This window comes from Anarhichas minor, unplaced genomic scaffold, assembly GCF_050575085.1.
Source record: "Anarhichas minor isolate MPS153535 unplaced genomic scaffold, ASM5057508v1 ptg000018l, whole genome shotgun sequence".
NCBI classification, from domain to species: Eukaryota; Metazoa; Chordata; class Actinopteri; order Perciformes; family Anarhichadidae; genus Anarhichas; species Anarhichas minor.
Window position 1 is genome coordinate 9,649,225 of NW_027466464.1, and position 17,437 is coordinate 9,666,661.

At 45.7% G+C, this 17,437-nt stretch overlaps 1 protein-coding gene across 2 annotated transcripts in view; it reads right to left on the reverse strand.

Moving 5' to 3' along the window:
• The window catches only part of LOC142952702 (fibroblast growth factor 14-like), a 32,570-nt gene extending 17,256 nt beyond the window's left edge, over window positions 1-15,314 (reverse strand). Inside the window, exon 1 of one of the 2 annotated variants that reach the window (XM_076094584.1) lies at window positions 15,221-15,314. In XM_076094584.1, coding sequence (XP_075950699.1) covers window positions 15,221-15,314 — 94 coding nt within the window. Of the gene's footprint in view, window positions 1-1,532; window positions 1,726-15,220 lie in introns of those variants that run through there. The other variant, XM_076094582.1, reaches the window with a different exon arrangement.
• Window positions 15,315-17,437: the final 2,123 nt, after the last annotated feature.

Below are 17,437 nucleotides of genomic sequence, written 5' to 3' on the forward strand. Positions count from 1 at the left end.
GATGTAAGGTAGGGAGAGAAGGGTGACAAAAAGGGAAATAAGGAAGAGAAGGGGGGGGGGGGGGTAAAAGCAGAGGAACTGAAGGTGATGCATGAGGAAAAGAGGATGTAAAAGAGAAAGGATGAGAGGAGAGGAAAGGAGGCTGTTGTCGTCTATTCTTCCCAAAAAGGGAACAAGGCTGTAAGGAGGGATGAAAAGATCTAAGGAGGGAGGGAGGATACGATGATATAAGAAGGGCGGAAGAAGGGTCAAAGGGAGGTTATGGGGTGGGGGGGCAGAAGAAGGTGGAGGAGAAACAAGGGATGACAAAAAGGGAAAAAAGGGGAAAATGCAGTGGAACTAAGGACTTGTAAAAGGACACGTAGGAGGGAGAGAGGAGAGGAAGCTGTTTGTCTGTTCCTCCTGTAGGGAACAAGGGAGGAAAATAAGGAAGAAGGGAATGAGAAGATCTAAGGTAGGAAGAAAGGTGACAAAAAAGGAAAGAGAAGGGAGGAAAAACAGAGAAAGGTTGCTGTTGAAGGGAAGAAGGACAATAAGGAAAGTGGCAAAAGGGAAGAGAAAGATTCAAAGTAAAAGAAAAATTGAGTAATTTGGCTCTCAGATCCCAAATACTCCGGTCACTCACCAGACCAAACTGGTGAAAACCAATTCCTATCAACATGACTCCTCACGGTCGCCTCTCCTCTATCTCCTCCTCAGGCTCCCCTCATCTCATTTCCTGCCTCCTTCTCTCCTCCCTTCATCCACCCCTCCGTACACCGGCACCTGCTGCCTTCTCGCACAATCAATTGATCACAACAGCATTTATCGCCTCTGCTATTGAACGCTCCTCTCGCTAATCTGCAATCGAATCAATTCTCTGTGCATTGACGGCGAGATCCGTCCCAAGTTTGGAGTGGGACGCGACCTCTGAATGGTGGAAATGTTGACTTTTCAACATCAAAACACATTTCCACTTTTTTAATCAGATAGAAAAATCTGAGCACGGTGTGATTTCAAAATAAGAGAGAGGCGTTAGTTTTGTTCTTGTCATTGCCTTTATGTCAGGACGTTCTGCTGCTGTTGGTGGTGACAGGGCTTCTGAATTATGAGCTGAAAATGAGAGAGCGAGGTAGAGATGCACAGAGACAGACAGAGAGAGAGAGAGAGACTAGACAGACTAATCTGTGGCTTCAATAATGGATGTACCTGGAAACTACTGAACCATAGGGCACTACAAGACATGACAGTGTGCGTGCGTGTGCGCGCGTGTGTCACCACGGAGCAGAGAGAGGAAAAAAAGAAGGAAGGGCGAGTCTGTCAGTCTGTTTGTGCATGATATTGGGGTGTGTGTGCGCGTGTAGGAGCGCGCGCGAGTGTGCGCCAGGCAGGTCGTGCGTGTGCGAATGTGGCCGTGTACGAGTGCGACCGCGCGTAAAAGTGCGTGCGTTTCTGCATGTGCGTGGAAGCGCGCACCTGCATATCAATACATTGGCGTGCGTGCGATTGTCTGTGTGCATGCACGTGCGCGTCCCCCCCCCCCCCCCGCACACCTTGTCTCCGTAGCCTCCTCTTCTTCAGGCCAAATATCCGGACTTTGGAGAAGATGTCGACCAGGTTCCCGTTGCACAGCCCCTGCTTCTTACCGGGGCTCTTCCGCCGCCGGTGAGGGGTCGGTCGGTGGACATGTTGCTCTCTCGCCTGTCGCTTCTGCCGGATCAAACCGCTGGCGATGGCCGCTGCCATGTCTCCGCCGAAACAGAAACCGCCCCGTCTCCGTCCGTGTCTCCAGTCTCCTCAGTTGTGTCCACGGAGCGGAGCACAGACGCAAACCTCCGGTCTCCGCTTTACCGGCTATAACGGCCCCATGCTTCAGCCACAACGCGGTAAAGTCCAAAATGAGCACGCCACTGCACGTTACAGCATATTTTCTGTCATCATTATTCCCCGGGCCGTTGATTTCTTGAAACCTACAGCGGTTTACCTGTCCGTCACGTTCCACCGGTCTGTCTGTCAGTCAGATAACAGCAGCTGTCACTGAACGGCTCCTCCAACCGATTTTACCGGACCCCGTTTGTCCGTTTCTGTCCCCATGGTCAACGGGCGAGACAGACAAAAAAAAAAACAGGAGAAAAATGAGGACAATGCCTCAGAAAGCGATTCTCGCCTCTCCTCCGAAAACGTCCGTTTGTATTTCACTGACAGGAGCGCGAGGCGCGCGTGCAGCCGCGAGCTGCTCCAGCTGCGTGGAACTAGCGAGAGTTACCCAGAGCATCACCGGAAAGAGGGCGGGTTGGCTTTCAAAGTGCAGGCTGGACAGCATCTATGTTGGTCAAATAGATCGTATAGGCTGTATCAGTGAGTCACTTCACAGACACAATACAACCTTGTATACCTTTAGACCATTTACTGTGTTCACTTCCACAGCCTTCATTTCTTCTTTTATCGTCTGTCTTTTTGCTACTTGTTGCTGCCATCAAGTGGTCGATTTTCATCTAATGTACATTATTTTTTTTAATCTTATTAGAAACACACCTGACATATCACAGCTGCTTGTATAGGCCTTTTATATATGATAATATCATAATATCATTAACTGCCAAAAGCCCCCTGCAGCATCACTGTTTCATCTTGTGCTAATTAAAGACCATAGAGTGTAATGATTTAGTCCTCTTTCACAATGTGCCTATACTTTTATTTAACATTACGTTTAATTCCCTGTTATATGCTTTTTAAGTCTACAGGGAGCAGTGGAACATTTGTAAAGATCGCAGTATCAATCATATTTTATTGTTATTTTGAAAGTAAATGACCGGATGTCTCTTTGATTGTCATTCTGGGTAAACTGACTTTGGACAGCGCGAGCGCTCTCTGGAACCACACAGTCGCTGGAGCCACGCGCCGAGCGAGCAGTCACACACGCGCTGCCGAAAACAACCTGTCATCCTCCTAACGGGCCGGTTTAAAAGGTGTGTTATTGTTACCTATGGACGGAGCTGCATATGTTTTATTCACTAGACTGTGTCATTGTATGCACAACCAAAGTATGCCATATTGTTCTTTTAAGTAATACTCTGATTTAAGTTTTGCATTCGTTTCCTTACAAGTGTGCAGTGGAAAGCATTGCAGCATGTAGGTCAGCCATCTCTCCAGAATAAAGAGCTGGGCTGGGACCCAGCTGGACACAAAGAACGCTGAAATGAAATGGTCCTTTCTTCTGAAGAAACATTTTCCAACCTATCCGTCCTCATAATGAATAACGGAGAGTAGTACCCCCCCCCCCCCCCATCACATGCATCCCATTCATTTATCACATTCAAGTGGCCAAAAGGCTGAACCGTTTCCATCATTGTCAGTTCCATATGACAACGATGCATATCTGATATCTCATTGTCTACTATGATGATTGTCATCAGTGTGCTGATAGAAATCATTTTCCCATTTGGACAAAGTCTTTCAATCCCAATATAGATTGTACAGCGACAGTGATAGTGACGTGTAAGTGTGTTAATCTGGGTGATTACAGATAAAGACTGAAGTGAGGATACATTCAAGGAGGCTTAAAGTAATTATATCACAATAAAATGAATAGATTAGTGCTCCTAGATTGTAGCATCTATTTACTGTATTTTATTAGTGTTTCTAAACTCTGAATGATGACAGTCCGATTCATTTTCAAGTATTTTTGACAATGTGTGGATCCAAGAAGGACTTAAGTGCAGCGGGTGAAGCCTGATTAAAAAAATAATCGGATGTCGCTTTGAGGATGTCAGAAGCGAGTCAGAACACTAACAAAAAATATATTTCAGCACCATGGACAGCGAACAGCCTCTTTCAGACACTGTCTCTCTCTGCCTCTGTATCTGTTAGTGTGTGTGTGTGTGTGTGTGCTATTCATAGACACACACACACACACACACACACACACACACAGGCAGGCAGACAGACAACAGTTTTCTTCAACACATGACAGGAATATGTATGTAGGGGTTCCTCATGTCCACTAGGTGGCACCAGAGTGTGTGAAAGAACATCAGCCCAACACCAGGAGCTCACCAAGAGCCGTATTAATGGAGGTTGTATGTCAATAACACAGCGGTAGTTCACTGTGTGTGGTACATAATGATCAGTGTGGGACTCCTGCACAAGACAAACGGGTGAACGACTTAAAAACTGGCTCATGTAGGCCTAAATGTTCAAATAACCAACTGGAACTATGTCAGTACAGTTATATAATTGTTATCATGGTACGCTTTGCTTTACTTGGTCCTGTTATGGTCTATTTTCATAGACTGATATAGACGCAGCAACAGCAGCAGTCTGTCCTGGATCTTCATCTTTTGTCCCATTTCAGCAGGTGAACCCAGACTCTTCGACAGGATCTCCTGCTTCTGTCTCTGATGTTGCTGACACACTAAGATTTAGACACAGAAGGAACCCCTGCTTCGCCCTCGCTCGTCCCTCTCCCAGCCGGCAGGGAAAAAAGGGAACAAAAAAGACGTGTACGTGTGTGTGTGTGTGAGGACGGGATGTGTATGCCGGTTTATCCAGGTCAGTCCAAGTGAAGGAGTTATGAATAAATCAAAGCTTCATTTACATTAAAATTCATCTCCTCTGCTGCTTTTTATAGCATCAGAGGAAGGCGTGACACAGCTCTTAAACTTCAAAAGAAAAATCTTCGCCCCCCTCCCTCCTCCACCCACTTATTCCACCATCCATTCACTCAACTCTAACTCGTCCTCAAATCTCTCTGCTTCATTGAACACAGTTTGCAAGAGAACACACACACACACACACACACACACAAATCAAGCAAGCAAACTGAACTATGCAATAAAGGGCATACATATGATAGAAAAAGCTTTTCCTGCATGTCTATGTGTCTACACACTTATCCTCTAAGTGTGCACAGAGGCAGCAGCGTCCTCTACGGGCAATAAAAGAAAACAGCACTCTCCACTCATCCACCTCTTCTTTCTCCTCCTTCTCTTTTACACCTCTGCAGCTTTACAGCCGGTCCTTGAATGCATCTTGATTTCAAGAATACACTCACTTTGTGCTTTGACACTGCTCCGTTACTTTTCCATCTTCAGGATGCATTCATGACCACTCAGGACGGACAGATCACTATCACAGGAAACTATATTTTCATTCATCTATTGAGTTTAATAGAGATGTTATAGTGGCTAGTTTGTCATGTGATTTACTGGTAATTTGTGACAGTTACATTAACAAATAAGTCTTAAAATGGTACTGCTCTTCTGGGGGCCTCTGCTGGATCTTACAGTTATGTTAAAATCTTTTCGTCATGCGAGCATGAAAAAAAGGAGCACCTGGTTTGACATCCAGCCAGAAATGCAGCGTGTAAGTCAAGATGATCAACCATTCATTTAAATGAAAGATTCACGTGATGAGTTTGCTCGTACTGTGTTTATGGCCCACGAGAATGAATTCAGCTTCATTTATACTGTCCATTTTATCAATAAGTGCTGGACTCATCAGCGTCTCTGTAGGTGGCGCTCTTTGTTTGATCATGGTGACGACGGCTGCTCCTCTGCTGCTCTGAACAAACAGAGTGCGCAACAGGTGAACATCACATTTAGCCGTATACGTACAGCAGAGAAAAATAAGAGGTGAAAAAGAGGGGAGGATGGAGAGAGAGACAGGGAGGGAGCGACGGGAGGATGGAGAGAGAGACAGACAGGGAGCAACGTGAGAGAGAGACAGACAGACAGGGAACGACGGGAGGATGGAGAGAGAGACAGACACGGAGCAACGTGAGAGAGAGACAGACAGACAGGGAACGACGGGAGGATGGAGAGAGAGACAGACAGGGAGCGACGGGAGGATGGAGAGAGAGACAGACAGGGAGCGACGGGAGGATGGAGAGAGACAGACAGGGAGCAACGTGAGAGAGAGACAGACAGACAGGGAACGACAGGAGGATGGAGAGAGAAACAGACACGGAGCAACGTGAGAGAGAGACAGACAGACAGGGAACGACAGGAAGATGGAGAGAGAGACAGACAGGGAGTGACGGGAGGATGGAGAGAGAGACAGACAGGGAGCGACGGGAGGATGGAGAGAGACAGACATGGAGCAACGTGAGAGAGAGACAGACAGACAGGGAACGACGGGAGGATGGAGAGAGAAACAGACAGGGAACGACGGGAGGATGGAGAGAGAAACAGACAGGGAGCGACGGGAGGATGGAGAGAGAGACAGACAGAGAGATAACAGATGTGGGTGGGTGTTCCCCAGACAGGAGTGTGAGGATAGCCACTCTCAACTGAGCAGGATGAGTCATAATTCACGCTCAGACACCCACCCACACACAAACACACACTCAGAGAGCCGCAGACACGGGGAAGTCCACTGTTTCCAAGGTAACGAGTGATTAGTGACGCAGGTGGATCTCCGAACGAAGAGAGAGGAAACACCTGATGAATGCAGAGGACAACATGCACACACACACACACACACATCTGGCATCAGTTGCAGTTATCGTACTGCGTCTCTGACTTTATGCTTTGTCTTTGGGTTGGTGTCTCTCTCTCACACACCTTAACTTCTTTCCTTGTTTCCTCTGTCCTTCTCTTCTCTCATCTCCTCTACTTGTTTCCTCTCATCTCATCCCATCCCCTTTCCTTGTCCAGTCTTTCCTGTTTCATCTCCCTTCCTCTCCTTCCAGTGTTTCCTCTCCTCTCTCCTTCTCCTCACTTCTACTTGTTTCCTCTCATATCATATCCTCATCTACTCTCTCATCCCCTTTCCTTGACTACTCTCCTTTCTGCTTCATCTCCTTTCCTCTCCTCCACTATCCCTGTCTCTTCTCCTCTCTCCTTCTCTTCCCTCATCTCCTCTACTTGTTTTCACTCATCTCATCTCCGTACCTTGTCTCATCCCCTTCACTCGTCTCCTCCCCTCTATCATCCTCTTTCCTTCTCTACTATCCTCTGTTTCATCTCACTTCCTCTCCTTTCCTCGTCTCCTCCCCTCTCATCTACTTTCCTTGTCTTCTCTCATCTCTTAGGTTCATCTTATTTCCTTTCATCTCATCTCCTCATTTTTGCTCTCATATCCTCCTCTAATTCCCTTGTATCTCTCCTCTCCTCTTGTCTAATCTCCTTTCCTTTTCTCCTCTCCTTGTCTATCTTTGTAACATCTCCAGCTCAGGGGGGAGGAGAGAGGGAATGAGCTACTGAATTATTCATTCAGCCAACTCTCTCTCTCTCTTTCCTTACATCTGTCTGCTTCCTCTAGTGTCTTGAATCCCCTCGTTCTCTCTCTTATACCTTTTTCTCTCTAATTCTTTATGAGTTATGTATTCAGAGCCACTACATGAGTTAGCTGCTGTTTAGTCAAACTAGAGGTCGATCCAAGTAGATTACACAACATTGTACCGTAGTTTATCTCCTTTTCATTTAGAACTAAACAATATCAGCAGCCCCACATGGCTCTACACCCCGAGGTGAAGTTCTTCAGCCTCTCCACAACAGCACCATGTCGATAACAGCTTCATGGACCGTGGCCCTCTAAACACCTCACATATTATATTGATCTCTGTTTAAAAGCTTCAGGGACATTTCACAGGAATACCAACAGGAAGTGGCGTTTTAATCTCTCTGCTGCTGTTGGTGCTTTGAAGTGTGAAGGATTGAACAGTGAAAGTCAATTTGTGTTGGTCATGCTTTTTCTCCAGAGTGACCAACTGTAAAAAAAAAAACACTGTCGACACTGGATGTGTACGGTAAGCATCCTTACTGCTATTTTAAAAGCAGCGTGTTGTTTTGAGGCATTTCCCTCCATTTTGGGGATTTTCACAGAGAGGTCAGAGGTCACGAGCAGGACCCCCAGGAGGAGGCTCAACTCATCAGTGACAATTTTCCACGCAGAAAAATGATAACAGTTGAAGATGGAGGACTTCTGCGTCAGAGCGGTTACATAATCGCTCTGGATCTTTCCCCAAAAAAAGTCAGAACTAAAGAGGAAGATGGGATATTTAAAAACAATTTTAAATACAAAATTGTGAAATTACCGGTTATCGTATTGGTGTCAGCCATGAGACGCAGGTAATTAGTGGTATCGGCGGGGAAAACATGCAAATCATGCATCCCAAGTCCCATTACCTCTCAGGTCATTGTGTTTCAGTTTTGAGTATTTAATGAAAAGTCATGTAAAGTTTAAGGTTTGAGAATCTGTACATAAAGGGGTAAACATCAATTTACAGAATCTAAAAGATAACTTTAAGGAAAGTTAACAAATTCAAACAACGCAAGAAAAAAAAAAAAAGAAGGGGGATTACTCAAAGTCGTGTAAGAGAAGCTCATGTCATGTCCTGCTGTCTCAGTCTCTCTTTAAATAGATCGTGCCGTGATGCCACTTCATCTCCTCTCTATTATCCAAACACATCACGGCTGAACAGCCGAGTTCTCTGAAGCTCTGCAGCCTTCACCTGTATTCAGTTACTCCTCAGAGAGTGGCTGCCATCACCGCGTGTCTATCAGTGACTCTCTTTCATTCTCTTTGAATAAAAAGAAGAGTTTGATTCTGACCGGCCACTGCTGTGGTTAAGGTTAGACATAAAACATATTTCATTACAGTTATGAAATGATCGTGATTCAACAGGATATCAACAGTACGATCACTTAAGTACAGTATCTTGCTGGAGATGAAGACCATTGTCAGAGAGCTATAATCAATACAAATTAATTGACTGTCTCTCCCGTGAGTGTGTTGCAGTGATCTGAGCCAGAAAGCACTTAGAATTAAATGGTTTTCCCGACAGCTGCACTCATTCAATCTCAGCAAAACCACGACTCCCAGCTCACTGCTGCTCCGTCTACAGCGCTGTGTTCAGTGTGCCGGCCCTGTGATGAGTCATGACTGTAGTGAGTCAGTCACCTCTCTTATTTGATTGTGTTGGCAACACTTTGGCGTCACCTAAAAGGCTGCACACTTTATCTACACGGATGTAGATAATGTGACAAGAGATAAAACTTTGTTAAGCGCTCAAGGCTCGACAAAGCAGAATGTGTTCAGTGGCGCACACGCTGAGGGAGAACTTATCTTTCTCTGAGTAAAATAATGCCTGATTTCAGCTATTTTGTTGTGGAAAAAAAAGGTGTTGTTTCTCACATCACTCTGTCGGGAAAGGTTCACAGTTGGTGTTGGATAGAGGAGGAGGATAACCGACGAGGTGGTGGATTTTTAGAAAAGGATCTTTGTATTGTTGTGGTCAGTCGTGACTTCTGGCTCTGCTGGCTAAAAACAAAGAAACTCAAAACGAATCCCGTGATCAACAATTAAAACTACAATCTGATGTGAGACAGCAGCTCTGTCCCTTTTCCCTCTTTCTTTAGGTTAGATAAATAACAGATCGACATGACAATACGCAGCGTATAAAGGCACGATTGTTAAAATAACTGCTCTCGGCGGTGAAAACACATTTCTGAGACCTCTGACTAATCTGTTTCCCCCACATTGCTGCCTTAAAGGCACCTTGTACACAGAATGTGCATATAATCCCTCTCAGTGACGATGTCAACGCTTCAGCAGCAACGGTAGATTTTGAGGATCCCATTCAGCCCACGAGGCCTCTAATCCAAATCGTGCCACAATGCAGATCAAAGAGCAGCGCTTCTCACAGGTACAAGAGGAGATGGAATACAGACATAAGTACAGCCCGGCTTTGAACACACCGATTCTATCACCAGTTCACGGCTGCGTCTGGGGTCTGAGCGAGAGAGAGAGCAGGCTAATGGGTTTGAGATGACAGAGTGTTAGCGTAACAAGTCTTTTAAAATTAGGCAAAAAAGGCATGAAATTGCTCCCAATCTTCTCATTTCACAAGAGCGAGTTTATCAGAGAGTATTAATTACTGGCGCTAACCATCAAAACACAATATAAAAAGCATTTTTATCACATGTGAAGCCTTCTCATTCTGCCTCGTCTAATTGCTCCAAGTCAGCTTCAACGAATTGACTTTTTACTGCCATCTTAGAAAAGTTATTATTGGCTGAGAAGCAAGTGAAAAAGCAAAGAAAGTTGAGGATTCAGTGGATTAAAACTACCGTTTTATAACTGACTGGTACATACGTACATGGAACAGGCAGTTGGGAACGAAGAGGAGACAGGATGGAACAAAAACAATCACACAGAGTCCTGACTTATATTCTTATTATCCGTCCAAATTCATCAGCTGTGTAAGAGCTGAGTTGAGTTCAGGGACACTAAAATCCCTGGAAGTACCCTCAATTTAAGCAAACCTTTGACAAGTGAGTTTAAATCATGATAAAGCCCTAAATAAGTCAATATACAACCACAGTTTATACATACAACTGTATATTTGGGTGACTGCCATTGCTAGAAAGTCGTCATGTATCGTCTTGTTTCTTTTAGAGGTAACGCATATCTGTGATTGTCCTGCTCTCTCAGGACAGATGCACACAGCTGTTGCCAGTAAAGAGTCTTACCTGGATCAGCTTTGCCCAAAGCAGCCTTTAGTCTCTTCTCTGCTACCTTCAGTATAAACTCATAGTCCATGACTAACACACACACACACACACACACCTGTTGACACCAGCCAGTCGGACTCCAGTGGAAACTCACTTCTTAAATCTCCTGGAGTCCCCCAACGCGGCCTCAGATGAAGACACACACATCGGCGACACACACACATAGTGAGCGGGACAGATACGGCCATTATGTCACGCAGGGCTGTCATCAAGCAAAAGGTTAAAGCAGACAAGGGGAGACTAAAAGTCAGCTCAAGTGTGTGTGAGGGAGAGCTGGAGCGAAGGAAAGAAGTGGAGGACAGAGATAAAGAGTCGAGGTGCTAAGAAAAAGCTACAGAGTGGGAACTCATCATCAGTAATGTAGCGATCACAAGGAACTGAGTTTTGACTTTTTTAACTTTGTTAATTGTGATTTTTATATATATATATTCAGTGACATATTATGTACACAAAAAGAAAAAGAAAAACAGAATGGAACAAAGTGATTATAAAAAGAAAACATACATAAAATAATAAGAAAAAGACAAGATAAAAAGAGTAACAGTTGTAAGAGTAATTAGGAATCTAAACTTGCAGGGCAGAGAGAGTTTTATTAAGTCAGCATTCTCCTTTTTAGCAGCCAATTAAACACATTTAATGCAGCGAGTCAGAGACAGACTGAGCTGTTGTCACATGTTTCTCTGCTTCTTATCATTCAGTCTGCGAAAACACTTCTTAGTGGAGCCTTTGATGCCCTGCTGCTTTTTATAAGTACACTTGGAGAAATAACACTCAGCACTCACTCTCTCTTGACAGAAGCCTGGAGCGAGAACGGTCCAAACACACACACACACACACACACACACACACACACACACACATTCTCTCATTCACCTTTCCTCTTTTACTCACTGCCTCATTTGGAAAATGATAGTGTTTCCACTGCTGAACAGAGTCACACTGTAATCAGCCGTGCAACAGTCTTTTTATTTGTTTGACAAAGAAATAGTCCCTCACAGAAAGAATTAACTGTGTCAAAGCTGAATTCAGCAACAAGTTTAAGCTTCTCTGACGATATTTACACAACATTGTTCTTCTTCCTGTTTGGTTTTTATATAAATTTAGCTAATACTGGATTACCAACTGGGAAAAGCATGTAATGGACCTGAGCCCATGACTCCTAGGGGCCCCCAAAGCTCCAACGTCACTGTGTGACTGTGATGTAATTCGATTAACTGACACAAAGTAAGCATACATGGAGCATAGAGTTAGTATAAACAGTCTCCACATACTCTTGTGTGAAATACTGGATCATTTTGGGTCTTTTTTTTACCTGCAAAGTCCAGTTGAGTTTGGCCTGTTCTGTTTGATTGTATAAATGACCTGTGTGTATGAAACTGTATGTGTCTGAGACGGGATGTGATTAGTCGACAGCTCGTGAGTGTGTGAAGTATGACGTCCATGAGAGTCCAGACGAAAGCAGACCAGACCAGCAAAGTCAAAATGTTTTTTTCTGCAGACTCTGTGTATTTCGGACAATGAGGACATGGGCTAACGAGTTCACTCTCTCACACACACACACACACACACACACACACACACACACATAAGGGATTCTATTAGAGTACTGCACCAAAACCCTGCGTGTGACCTTAGAGGACACACATCACTATGACTGTCACTATTTTGTCATCTCATCACTTTTGGACAATGTAACAGCACGCAAGTGAGAACCAGAGATGGAGAGAGACAGACAGACACATTTACTTTGTTTGCAAGCTTGAGGAACATACGGCGTTGGTGTTTTTGATCCAAAGATATCAATGTGATTACCATTAAACGTGTACTTTATGCGTGTGTATGTGTGGGCCTTTCACTCGCAGAGACAGATCAGAGTTGACACAATCCCCACTGCTGTACTCCAGTGTTTGAATAAAATATCAAGCACGACGCCTTAATGGCAATTTTCCAGAGGTGTGTGTGTGTGTGTGTGCGTGCGTGGGCCTATGTGGGCTATAAAGGGTGAAAATCTCTATCTGGGTCACGTCACATGGGACACGGGGCCGTGAGTTACACTGTGCCTTCTTCCTTTTTAACAATGAATGATACCGATGCAGGTTCATCTGGAGGAAACCCAACACTGGAACTCCATTCACACAGTTCCAGCATCTCTGTAAACCGATGTTCAAGTAAAAGTCAACTTTGATATATAATAGTTACCCAACAACATCAAGTGAAAGTTATCGCTTGCTTCTTCTTACTGAATGGGCCACACACATGCTGATGCACACACACACACACACACACACACACACGTCTATACACACGAAACAAAGCTGTATTTCTGTCTTCCCAGTGGACTTTAACTAAATAGTGCAATTCAGAGGAAAAACGGCAACAAATCCTGAGTCAGCGAAACGCTGCCTCCTCCACATCTCCAGCGGGTCCATATTTCACCACCAACTGCTGTGTGCATCGCGCATTAACACACACTTACACACTAAAACTCCCAGGGAGAGAGTTCATGCAGTAACGTTTCCTTTAATTAAAAGAGAACGTGACGGCTAAATGGTCCCGGCTGCTGTGAATCTGTATGAGGCTGGCTGCAGGATGCTGGTGGGAACTGAACTTTACTGTATAAATAAACATGAACTATGACATTTTGCAGTCACATTATAGCTGATATGTTATACTTCAAAACGACGTTAAACATCAGTATACTGAAAACAAAACTGCAGCTTGGATACTGTCCATTAAAGACATCTTACACACTCAAAGAGGGAGTTTAAACTGCAGGTTAACTGTGAGACAGAAGGTTAATATCCCTGCTTATGTGTCACACGAGCGCACGCGTTTCTCTCATGAATCCGGCATTTCTAGCTTCAAGCCAAATCATCAAATAAGCAAAGAGGAGCACAATATAAAAAGGAATAAAAGCAGAAACACAAGAGCCCAGAGGACACAAGAAACACAGCCAGTCATGTGCCACTTTATAAATTGCAGGCAACAACGTGTTGGCAGGCAGTGAAAGGAAGCTGTGGAAATCTTGCACTTGGTACAATTGTTCAAATTAGTCCTTTCACCTTGTTTCTTTACACCTTTAATCTGAAAGATTAGAGGCTTGTGTTTGGTGCTAAAATCTTATTGCTTGAGTGTTTTCCCCAGAGATTACTTGTCGATCGCACGAGGCAAACACATGCCTTTTTTTCTTGAAATATTTGTTGATGAAGTACAAATGTATTTCTCAGGAAAGACCTAGAAGCCTTTCATAAGCTTACGTTGAATCATTGTTATATCAGTCAGCGATGAGGAGGAAAACAGTCATTTAAGCAAAGGAAACGTCACAGATTAGACGTAATACTTTGCTGTGCTCTCTAGGAGATATTTACAACTATAGTAGCCTCTCTTATACATCTGTTTCTGAGAGGTGATCTGCCTCAAACTACAGTCTCCTGCAAGTATATGGTTGCAATTTGAAACGAATGGTGTGTGCCTTTATAGCCACAAAGCAGTCAATGACCAAAGCTGGCAGTAGTGTGTAAACAGGCTTGTTGATGCCCCAAAGACTTTTCACTTCACTCTTTCAACCACTTTGTCAGTTTTGTAAATTTAATTTGCTTCAAGGCTTAAACACACAAACAGCACACAGCCACACTCAGACAGCATCTCATAGCTCCACGCAAACATCTTCACAAAACATAATAACTAACAGCCATCTGACTTCATGAGAGTGGCCTCATGGCCTGCTGTTGTTCTCTAAACATTGTGTCGAAGGTACAGAGGCCAACTTTTTGATGCAATGTAAATATGTATTGTACAATAATGTCAACAATGTCCGCTTCCTGTTGCAACGCCAATGTCAATCTCTGTGCTGCCCTCATTCAGAGCGGAGGGAGCAAGACTATGAGAATCAAAAGACCTGAATTAAAGGGAATCTCACTCTTAATTCGGGAACTTGTGACGGACCGGTTTCCCAGCCCTGATCTTTGAAGTTATCTCCACACCTGTACTAAAATCCAACTTTAGAAGATGGACATGTTGCTGATGGGTGCACCAGGTATGACGTTGGCCATAATTAATAGCTCACTTAAATAAAAAAAGTTGCAATAAACATTTTACGACCCCTTAAAGTCGGCCCCCCAAGAAGCTCTGGGCTCTGCTGAGCAGCACAGCATCACCTTCGGTCTTCAACCTCATGAGAAGAGATGTTTGTGTCCACACGGTCTGACCGAAATGTCTGCAGCCACAAGTACAAAACATGCTCTTTCCCGTTCCACGGCACTGAATGCACAGTGGAAGTCTAAATAAGGCCATGTGCTGTTTAATCATGCAGGTTACTGGAGCCTGAACAGGTCTGCATACTGCATTACACTTGATTTTCTGCAGCATCTCTGCCAAGCCCAGCACGCACTCTTTTTCGCACACACTGCCACTGTAGTGAGTTTCTGTGCTAATAAGTTATCCCCCCCCCCCCCCTCCCTCTGTCCCCAATCACACACCCCTCCCCTCCCTGAAGTGCACTCACTTGCTGCACAACTGCGATTGCAGAGAAACACCAGCAAGCAGCCGAACAGTGCAGTCTGGAGAGGGAACACACACACACACACACTCCTGCGTGTATGCAGACACACAGAAACGCAATAAAGTATTTTTCTTTCTCTATCATCCCCGCACACGCACGTACACGCGCAGAAAGAGAGAGAGAGAGACACACACACACACACACACACACACAACAAACTCACCAGTTGGGTTCTTGTTTTTCTTGAGGCTCCTGCCACAAAGACACTGCAGCATATGCGATCCTTTGCTGAAAATGTTGTTCCAAATAAACCGCATGGATTTGGCCGAGACGGGGGAGGAGGAAGAGGAGGAAGAGGAGGAAGAGGAGGTGGGGGACGAGAGGCGCTCCGGATGCGGCAGCCTAAAATTCACCCACCGCATGGGGGCTGGTCCGCCCCCCTGTTTGCATGCCAGCAGAGCCGGCCAGCTGTTGGGCTCAGTTCGGCGGTGCTTCGCCCTCCCAATCTGCACCATAGACAAGAATAAGAGCTGGAATCCCGGCTCGTAGCCCGGTTTCTCGCCCGGTTCCTCAACAAGCCCGGAGATCAGCAGCCGCACGTATTCCGCGTCGAAGTCGTCCTCGTGCGGCAGGAAAAGAGCTGCCGCCGCTGCGCTTTTCTCCGCGGTCTCCGCCTCTGGCTGCCCCAGCGGCCGGTGGTCCTCAGCGGCGGAGGATATGTCGCTGCTGCTGCTGCCGCCGCCCGGCCGCCGCGGCGTGAAAAGCCCCCGAGCGCTCCACTTCAAATGGCGTCGTCTGCCGCGCGGCGCGGGGAGAGGAGCGGCAGCGGCGGACAGGCATGCGGAGGCGCTAGCGTGGAGTCGGCGGTACGCGGCAGCTGTCGGCTTCTGCACAAAAAACCATTGCATATTAGTGGGGATCGCAGGGGTCGGTGCGTCCGTCTGAGCGGGAGGGGGGGAGGAGGGGAGGGGTGCGGATATACCAGGAGTCCGTCAGCAAATCGGTGGCATCCCTGTACCAGTAGGCTACAGCAGACAAGTACTGCAGCAGGGGGCTCCTTTCCAAACACACACACACACACACACACACACACACACACACTCCGACACACTGTACACACACGCACGAGATGCAGACTCGTTCCCCAGCAGCGCTGGTTCTCAGGTCTCTGGTCAGTGAGCGCGCATGTGGCGCTGAACCGGGCAGGTGAATCACCGCGGGGGATCTCCGCACTATCCCACTTTTCCTCTTTCAAAAGTCCTTGTGAATATTTGATCCGCGTTTCGGCCTCCACTTCTCAATAATCCATAAGCTCCAATGCGCCAAGATACTGCTGCTGTCTGTCTGTCTCTTCTTCCTCTCCTCTCTCCTCTCTCCTCTCTCCTCCTCCTCCTCTTCCTCTTCCTCCTCCTCACCTTGCTGATGAAAAGAAGCTGCTGGACTGTGTCTCTGCTGTCTCTACTACTCCAGAAACTAAATGAGAACAAGTAGAAGAAGAAGAAGACGACCGGGTCCGGCTCGTGGTCCTCTCGCGCTCCTCTGGTGCTTCAGCGTCTTCTTCAGCAGCGCTCAAAACGACCAACGGCCGGTGAGGCGCAAGGAGGTGCACTGACTATCTCTAACCAGGAATGTGGGAGCGATTCAACAAAAAAAACATTTCCGTTTGGCATCTTCAAAACAAAAGACCAAACAATCACAATTTCTCTCTATTTGTTTTTGCAATATGACTTATTTTCATGTTCTTACAGCCAATAGGTTCAATAGGTTACTAAAGTTATTTATTTGTATGTATTCACTTATACAGGTGTACCTGACAGGTACAGGTATATTTTCCGAATACGCATGTTTCAATAATCAAATAAAAAGTATAGGTCTCAAAAATATAACTATTAATAAAAGTGCCAGTTTACATGGAAAGATTACAAAATGTTGCAGTATGTATGACTTTGTTGTCGGCGGGCTATACCTCCAAAACTATTGTGTTTACACAACCTATAGAGCTCTGTCTATTGCCCAAACTCTTTTTCTTTGAAAAATGAGCGGTCTGGTTTGCCCTCGACTTTTATTCTGAAGGAAATCGTAACCTCCGGTTTGGCTGTGCAGCTTGATGCAGCCCTGCACTGAGAGGAGCTACTTGCAGTTACGTAGACACGTGGTTCCCACACCGTCAGCATCTGGACCGACTGGATGTGAACCGTAACCGACAAGATCTTTTGGGGGAGGGGGGCGAGACAGCGCCACTACGAGACCACCACATACCCTTATCTCTCTTTACTGCTGTTTTACGAGCGCTCCCCTCTTCGCATCGGGCTTTACTCCAAACTCCAGAAACCTGGCAGTTCCATGGCGCCTTTGCTATCGGCAAATTTACACACCTGTTGCACGACTCCCTTTAACACTGGGGTCTTCTAGTCAGCTCGGCTTGCACGATATGGTCGAC